This window comes from Lolium rigidum, chromosome 4 (assembly GCF_022539505.1).
Source record: "Lolium rigidum isolate FL_2022 chromosome 4, APGP_CSIRO_Lrig_0.1, whole genome shotgun sequence".
In the NCBI taxonomy this organism is placed as follows: Eukaryota; Viridiplantae; Streptophyta; class Magnoliopsida; order Poales; family Poaceae; genus Lolium; species Lolium rigidum.
The window spans coordinates 201,976,807-201,986,074 of NC_061511.1; the positions used below are offsets into that span (position 1 = coordinate 201,976,807).

General features: G+C 46.9%; 2 protein-coding genes across 2 annotated transcripts; both read left to right on the forward strand.

Moving 5' to 3' along the window:
• Positions 1 to 254: 254 nt before the first annotated feature.
• On the forward strand, positions 255 to 928 carry LOC124648041 (non-classical arabinogalactan protein 30-like). Its single transcript, XM_047187871.1, has 2 exons — positions 255 to 504; positions 606 to 928. Exons 1-2 carry the CDS (start codon positions 255 to 257, stop codon positions 926 to 928), a joined length of 573 nt encoding a protein of 190 aa, XP_047043827.1.
• Positions 929 to 8,649: 7,721 nt separating this feature from the next.
• On the forward strand, positions 8,650 to 9,268 carry LOC124648042 (non-classical arabinogalactan protein 31-like). Its single transcript, XM_047187872.1, has 2 exons — positions 8,650 to 8,854; positions 8,958 to 9,268. The coding sequence occupies exons 1-2, from the start codon at positions 8,650 to 8,652 to the stop codon at positions 9,266 to 9,268; spliced, it is 516 nt and encodes a 171-aa protein (XP_047043828.1).

Here is a 9,268-nt window from a genome sequence, read left to right on the forward strand (position 1 = left end):
AGAACCTCTACAGCGTCTCTACTGTTGGCAACACAACAAATGCATTAACTGCAAGCGGAATCTCATCTGGCCGCTAGCTCAGTCACTTGTTTGATCACGAAGCAACTGGTCAAACAGAAGACATGCAGAAACCCTAGCAAGCTGATGGATCGACCAATGTCCCGGCCACTCTATAAATTAGCTCGTCTAACTTAACGGATAGCATCGCAACTCGACCATTTCCAACCACAGCGCAAGATATTACCGTTGAGAATATGGTTTCCATGATCAAGATCCATGGCGCCGGGGTGGCAGCCGTTGCCGTGCTCCTCCTGGTCGCCATGCTCCCTTCCCATGCGTCTACGACCATGGACGAGCCGGCCGTGTACAAGCACGCGGCTCCAGCTCCGTCGCCGACGTCGCCGGCCAAGGCCCAACCGGTGATCATGGTCCAGGGCGTCATCTTCTGCAAGACCTGCAAGCTCCCCGGCTACAACCGCGACATCGACGCCTCGCCTCTCCCCAGTACGTCCTCTCCGATGATCAACACCCCGTTCAAAGAAAAACTTGACTATTTCTTAACCTCTCCGTATTAATCTGTACTACAATGATGTGCATCAACGCAGACGCGACAGCGAAGCTGGTGTGCTACGGCGGCGGCGGCAAGAGCGGCGGCGCGTACAGGGTGCTGAACATGACGAGCACGCCGACGGACAAGACCGGCTACTTCCTGTTCATGGTGTACGACGTGGCCATGTTCAGCCGGGAGAGCTGCAGGGTGTACCTCCGCACGTCACCCACGGCGCGCTGCGACGCGCCGTCCCTGCCGGCCGACGCCTCGCTGGGGATCGTGCTCGAGCAGTCGGAGAAGAAGAAGAACGTCTACAGCTCCAAGAGCGTGCTCATGTACGCGCCGCGCAAGGGCCGCAAGTGCCCGCGTCACTACTGAGACTTGCGTACGTGTGTGATGAGATGGATGCTGGAATGCACGAGTGCTGTGAGGGACGCTAGTGATGGTTGAGGTAGGCTCTCGCACGTACTTAGTCGAAGGCAATAATAAGAAGAGATTGTTGTCGCGCGTAGGTTTCCTTAATTTCAGTAGAGGATCGATCGTAGTTTCATGTTGGCCGTTGGAGCGGTTGCTCGTCCATGTGTGACTGTGTGTAACGTCTCCCTTTGTCAGTTTGTTGTTTCGTCGACGAGTTAATGAGTTGATTTGGTCATGTTTTTTTTCTTTTTGGTCACGTTTTCTCAGAAGGGATTTTGCACTTCTAGCTCGCTTGGAAAAGTCAGTTTTAAGTCCACCCAAGTTACTCCCTCCAATCCATAATAAGTGTCATGGTTTTAGTGGATAGGAGAGATATAAATATTTTTTAGAATTCCCAATAAATAAATAATGATTTAGAACTAATAAACGTTGGCATTAAAAATGATTATTTCTAATTCAGCTTGGAAATAGATAAATTATTTTAAGGATGACTTTTTCAGGGTTAAGGCGCCATGCCATCCGATTAGATAGAAAGAGTGTTATGTACGGAAGTTTTAGGATCAACTAAGAATTACAAGCCTAAAGAGTAACTACAACATCTCGAGAATCCTTGCTAGCTATTCTTGTAGACAGTGTTGGGCCTCCAAGAGCAGAGATTTGTAGAACAGCAGCAAGTTTCCCTTAAGTGGATCACCCAAGGTTTATCGATCTCAGGGAGGAATAGGTCAAAGATATCCCTCTCATGCAACCCTGCAACCACAAAGCAAGAAGTCTCTTGTGTCCCCAACACACCTAATAGGTGCACTAGTTCGGCGAAGAGATAGTGAAATACAGGTGGTATGAATAAGTATGAGCAGTAGTAACGCAGCAGTAGTAACACAGGAAAACGAAGAAACAAGCAACGATAGCGATATTTAGGAACAAGGCCTAGGGATTAGACTTTCACTAGTGGACACTCTCAACTTTGATCACATAACAGAATAGATAAATGCATACTCTACACTCTTGTTGGATGATGAACACCATTGCGTAGGATTACACGAACCCTCAATGCCGGAGTTAACAAGCTCCACAATTCAATGTTCATATTTAAATAACCTTAGAGTGCATGACAGATCAACACAACTAAACCAAGTACTAACATAGCATGCACACTCGTCACCTTCACACTATGTAGGAGGAATAGATCACATCAATACCATCATAGCAATAGTTAACTTCATAATCTACAAGAGATCATAATCATAGCCTACGCCAAGTACTAACACGGATGCACACACTCGCCACCATTACACCGTGCAGGAGGAATAAACTACTTTAATAACATCACTAGAGTAGCACATAGATAAATTGTGATACAAAACACATTGCAATCATAAAGAGATATAAATAAGCACTCCACTACGCCATTCATAACAGATGAATAAGTATTCTGTGAAATATAGCCTAAGAGACCCACACGGTGCACACACTCGTCACCTTTACACACGTGGGACAAGGAGTCTCCGGAGATCACATAAGTAAAACCCACTTGACTAGCATAATGACATCTAGATTACAAGCATCATCATATGAATCTCAATCATGTAAGGCAGCTCATGAGATTATTGTATTGAAGTACATAGGAGAGAGATGAACCACATAGCTACCGGTACAGCCCCGAGCCTCGATGGAGAACTACTCCCTCCTCATGGGAGACAAGCAGCGTTGATGAAGATGGCGGTGGTGTCGATGGAGGAGCCTTCCGGGGCACTTCCCCGTCCCGGCGGCGTGCCGGAACAGAGACTCCTGTCCCCCAGATCTTGGCTTCGCGATGGCGGCGGCTCTGGAAGGTTTCTCGTACCGTGGTTTTTCCGTATCGAAGTTTTAGGCCAGGGACCTTTAAATAGGCGAAGAGGCGGAGTCGGAAGGTCGACGAGGCGATGACACAGTAGGGGGCGCGGCCCAGGCCCTGGCCGCGCCACCCTATCATCTGGGGGCCCTGTGGCCCCCCTCTGGCGGCTCTCGGGTGTTCTGGATGCTTCCGGGCAGAATAGGAACCTGGGCGTTGATTTCGTCCAATTCCGAGAATATTTCGTTACTAGGATTTCGAAACCAAAAACAAGCAGAAAACAAGAACCGGCCTTTCGGCATCTCGTCAATAGGTTAGTTCCAGAAAATGCACGAATATGACATAAAGTGTGCATAAAACATGTAGATATCATCAATAATGTGGCATGGAACATAAGAAATTATCGATACGTCGGAGACGTATCACTAGCCACCGCTGGATCTTCTCCCTCAACAATGCTACCACGGTGTCCGGAACGAGAGCTATGTTGCGAAAAAACCTTTTGTACGTTCCGCTCTTTCCAAGCCACATGGCATAAATGAAGCAACCCTGGCCTCCTTTCTCTTCTCCTTCAACAGACCCCTTGAGCATGTCATCCCACCAAGCCTTGATGTAGCGACCCAAGGTTGAAGCGACATTTCCGATAGTGCCATTCGCCAAGAATATCTTTTCCCGAACTAACGTGGAGAAGCTGCACATTGCTAAATCAAGTCATACGGTCTTGCGACAATGTTTAATGATGTACACTACACTAGTGTTCACTGAAACACATGTGGTTTACATGCGCGCCCCAATTGGGCCGTGTGAATTTTTCATGTAGACTGTTTGATATAGCCCAACCAGGCAAAGGAAAGAAATGACCTGGACTACGGCGAGCTTACGTTGGCCTAAAGAGATTTATAACGATAGTAGAACAGTTACATGGGGTCATCACATGTTTTCGGAGGGAGGAGAAGGAAGAGAGCATAGAAACATCAAGGTGGGTCGTAGGAAAGCAAAGAGATTTCATTAAGAACATACAAAGGATAATACCAAACAATTGTACCTAGAATGGAAAATAGATAAAGCGGATTATTCTCTTATGGAGACGTCTCTCCGGTAGCAAGGCATCAATTTGACTTTGGTAATGTTGCTCCATGACTTCGGGTCCTGAGTGGACGATGTGTGGGTACATGAATGTATTTATTGTGTGTGTCTATGTCATACTCGGCATTAGTAGAAAATAATACTCCCTCCGATCCGAAAAAACTGTCCGGAGACTAGTACAAATTATGTTTTACAATAAAGCCCTCTAAAATTCACAAAAAGAAGCACGACCCCATTCCTCTTCTATCCATTGACTGGCCGTCATCGCGGGATCTGGGGACGGGATGGTTGGACGCCTGGCGACGAAGGTTCGATCTGGTCGCTTCGATCGAGGGGCGCTCGATCCGGTCGCTGGGGCGCTCGATTTGGTGGCGGTGGAGCTCGATCCGATCGCTGGGGCGCTCGATTTGGTGCCGGTGGAGATCGATTGGATCACTGGGGCGCTCGATCTTGGAGGTCGTACGGGTCGCCGGTCACCGGACGTCGCTAGGCCCGCTCGCCGGACCACCCTGGTGTGATGGGCTCCGTGGTGGCGAGCAAGGGGACTTGGTCCGTGAACTTTCCGCCCGCGGCCTTGCCGCCTCACGGCCACACACCAGACGAGACGAGTGGGAGAGGACGGACGGGAGTTTTGAGGGCGAGACCGAGGTTTTTTTTGCTTAATTGCTGCCTCCGACGCTTTTTTCGGATCGGAGGGAGTACAATCCTACAAAAATTGTGGTCCAAATCCGAAGCATTGACTTTCTATGCATAAAAAGTACAAGAACTTATCTGAAAGAAGTGCAATCGTATTATGTTACCACACAAAAATATACATCATGTGTATTACTATAAAGTTGGTCTTTTACAACACAAATCGCCATCGTGTGGACTAGGGAAACCAGTGAAACCCTCACGTCTGGCTCCTTCCCTAGCGGAGCAAAGTACCTTAGACAGTCATTTGTTGCCCTCATATGTATAGCCCAAAACAATTGCCAATATCAACATCGGAGAGGTTTCACGAAAGTATTTCATTGATGTTTCACATGTGCTCGAGAATCAATGTGGGAACATACACTTTTTTAAACATAAGGCTCGACGAGCCCAGCTTTGAATTAACAAAACCATCAACTGACCAGGAGTACAAGGTAGCACGCAACAAAGAAAAAAGAAGAGAAAAGAAAAAACTGGGGGTACCAGCTAGAGATACAAGTCCAAGGGTGAAGAGCTAAAGCCTACCACAAAGGAACAAGCAGACCAGGGCCAGGCCCTAAACTACAAGATAAGAGCGCCCAAGAGTTCAGCAAAACACCGGCGGCTCAGCTTGAGGCCCCAAGCCCCGAGATGCCACTCCGCGGATCTGAACCACACAGGACTAGCACACTGAGCATCCTGTCAAAACAGAGGACACCAACACCCCGAGAACTGGCTAACTACGCTAGTGAAGCCGGCGAAACTCCAGAGCTCGAAGGGGGAAGCTTCATGACAGCACCTCCAGGAAGAAAAATGGCGCTCGCGAGCGTCATTGTTGTCGGCACAGACCAGCTGTGCAGTGCTTTTGCGGAGGCTTCAGCACCCACCCCAAGAGAACGTGGAGGCTTCGCGGAACATACACTTCGTTAAAGTGAAATCTATTTTTCATACAGGTTTTCAAAACATGTTACATTCTTTTCACGCGGATTCACCTAATAGTGAAACATATTTTAAAATATACGAAACATGAAATGAAACAACCTTTGAGATAGACACCAGGTAGATTTTTAAAAACATTAAAGCATTTTCGATAAAAGGTTTATTCTTACCACATGAACAATCATCTCGAACCGACGGGATATCATCCATTCATCCTCAGACTAGAACTTTTCTGGAACCAACGGGACAAAGAGAAACTGTGGATGTGTCTCTTTCTCAACCAATTTTGTTACCCTTTTTAGCATCATCAATCGGGTTGTTGGACCACCCTTTGTCACTAGGTAACGAAAGTTGGCCCACCCCATTCCTCATCTCTACAAGTTTCAGCATGAAAGCAAGGATAGTAATGTCGAAGCTCACTTAGTGGCTAGAAATGCCATTTCAGATGAGTTTGGACGCCGTGTATGTAGTTCATGGAAGCACGGAACTGTGTATCTTTATTTGTCCAAGTTGAATAAAATCCCTGTCTCTCCCCTAAAAAAACAGATCGGCCCAATAGTGCCTATTGCGCTGGGCGTGGGTTAAGCCTGAAAACAATTTTGGAACTCATGAAATGCAAGGATTCAACGATGGGCTGATTTAGAACTTCACCACGGTAATACTGAAATTGTGCCAAAATTTGGTTGAAAAACTGGCTGATTTTGGCCGAATTCGCCCGGTCTTTGGGGTCGGATGTGGGTTCGCTGCTGGAAATCTGAACCTCCCCAGGAAAAAAATTACATCTATTCAACGCTAAATAGCGTTGGATTTCGGCCTAGGAGCGCCAACGAGTGGAGATGCTCTTAGAATTACCATCTATTCACAAGAGTACCAAGGATAGATCACGTACGACAGTGTCGCGGGCTGGCTCCTTAGGTTCACTAGTTCGTGTGTAACCCCTCAAAAAATTCCAGAGAGCTCCTTTTGCCTGGCCTCGCCGGAGTGGCAGACACCGTTCGTTTTACTGTTTGCTTATAATACTTCGTACTTACCTTCAGTTATTTTAAGCGAACACCTTGAACCCCGTCGTCAGTTAAGAATAGAAGTTAAATTCCCGATTGAAATGGATCCAACATGCCTTGAACGCTACGTATGATATGGAGCATTTCAAGTTCCTCTTATTCATCCGATGCCCCCTCGGTTTGCTGGCTATTAGCTCATGATCCGTAATTCCGGATGGTGTTAGCTAGCTAGAGTGGGCATAGCCGAAGGTAAAGTGTAACTACAGACTACAGTATACTCGTAGTACACTGACACTGCGCCTGAACTCAACAAATCATACGCGAATTTAATTAGTTGATCGTAAACGAGGTGTACGTTTACGTGCCGTCGCATATTCTAAGTCAGCTTATACCTGGAAGCGTGCTACGGCGCTCCCCGGCAATGAGCACCCACTGGTAGAAAAATAGCCTTTAGTCGCGGTTCGCAACTGCCATTAGTCGCGGTTGCGCAACAGCGACTAATTAAGCGCGACTAAGGCCTCGCTTTAGCCGCGGTTGCTTACTGAACCGCGACTAAAGCGCCCGTCCACGTGGGCGGCTACCGTGCGCCTGGGCGAAGGACCTTTAGTCGCGGTTGGTGTCCCCAACCGGGACTAAAGGCTATTTCGTTAAATTTTTTTAATTCATTTGGATTTCTAATTTTTTTTCACTCCGTTTTTTTTTCTTTTTTTTTAGAATTTCTCTTATTTCAGTTATTTGCATAGCTTAGTCTCTATCTCTAACTACACTTATCTCTAGTCAAATTACTTACTCGTGGTCAAACTTCCCGCTCGGTCACCCATCCTCCCACTACTCCACCTCTAGCACGCTTAACTTCCGAGTTCCATTCCGTTCCGCATCCAAATGCTTCGCGCGCATGTATGTGATAGTAGTATCATATCAATCCTATTAACATGTTGATCGATGTCACATTTCTTTATTGTTTGAATTTCAAATAATTCTTTTAATAAATAAAAGTAATGATGTAATAATAATATTGAATAAATAAATAAACATTAACTTTTTAATTTGTATTATTTTTAATTTTATTAATTAATTAAATATTTTTTTGCCAAACCTAAAATCTAAAAATTTGAAAATCTAAAAATTGGGTAAAAATGATAGTAATCTTTATGCAGAATGAAATTATTAATTTTAGGTTTTAAAAAATTCAAAAAATATAAAATCCATAATTTATAGAAAAAACTAAAATCTTCCTGCTTTTGTATTTCCATTTGGAATTTTGAGAATCTAAAAATTGGCTAACCGGGTAAACCCGGGTGAATCCGGATGTAACTTTTTCCCAGGATTTTTTTGATATATTTTACGTTTTTTTCCGACGTCGTATGCAAAAGTTATTGCGGTTTTACCATTTTTTAAACGTTTTTTGCAAAAAAAGTGGAAATTCGAATTTCTTAATTTCTCCGAATAGTAGGTTGCATAACATACAAGAATCTGAAAACAATTTTTTTTTTGAATTTTCTATCATTTTCTTTTGTATTTTACAAACCAAAAAAGGCGATCCACGGGGGGGTGGGTGCAGGGTGCGTGGGAGTAAAAAAACTCGGAAAAACCGACTAAAGGTTTTTCTGCCGGCCGCCTCCCGAACCGCGACTAAAGGGGTACCCTTTCGTCGCGGATGGAGCATTAGTCGCGGGTCGCCTCCCGAACCGCGACTAAAGCCCCCTTTAGTCGCGGTTCGAATATTTCCGGAACTAATGGGGGTGGACGGAAGCCTCTTTTTCTACTAGTGACCCGCTGCTGTTAACGAAGTGTAGCAGCTGGCTTGCGATGCACTCCAAAATCACATCTTGGCCCTCGATCTAATCCCCGATCGACGAGCCCTGATCATATTTTCAGCGCAACTTGCAGTACAACTTGACAATCCATCCCTCCATCCACCTCTGCTGATCCTAAGCAAAAACCTCGGTCACGAAACGAATTATTTATACATCATGGATTCAGCTAGTATCCTACTGCTGCTATAAATTGCAACCTCTTTCGCTTCTTATCTTCGCAACCTATCCTAGTCCTAGCCAGCTACTCGATCTTGTACTGACGAATAGCTGCTTGGCCGTACCGTAGCTGATCTACTAACCGGCCTTAGCTAATTAGCTAGGGAAACATCGAGCACCATGGCTGCTCTGCTAGCCAAGTGCCTCGTGCTGTCCCTCTCCGTCACGCTCCTCTCTCTGCTATGCGGCGGCGGCGCCACCGCCATGGGCCTGCCCCCGCCTCCGGCCACGGTGAACTTCAGCATCGCGGTGCAGGGCATGGTGTGGTGCAAGGGATGCAAGTACAGCGGCTACAACGCCCCCATGGATGCCTCCCCGCTCGAAGGTTAATTAACTACCCCTATAGCCCCCACAAACTTCTATTATTCTTTCGTCATGGCATGGCGCCATGGATCCAGACATATGACACTGACTGTCAATGTGCGCAGGCGCGGCGGTGGAGCTGCGGTGCAGCCACGGTCCGCGGCGGACAAAGCTGGTGCCGGGGGTGACATGGCAGGGCGGCTACTTCCTCATCGAGTCGTCGCAGCTGACGTCCTTCACCATCGACGAGTGCAAGGTGTATGCGACGGCCTCCCATTCGCCGCTGTGCGACCTGCCCGTGCCGGAGTACCCGGGCGCCGGCAAGGGGCTGACGCTCAAGTTCGAGCGCTTCGACAAGCGCGCCGACGGCCTGCAGGCGCTCTACTCCGCCGGCAACTTCTTCTTCCAGCCCGAGTACCCTAACAAGTGCTACTGA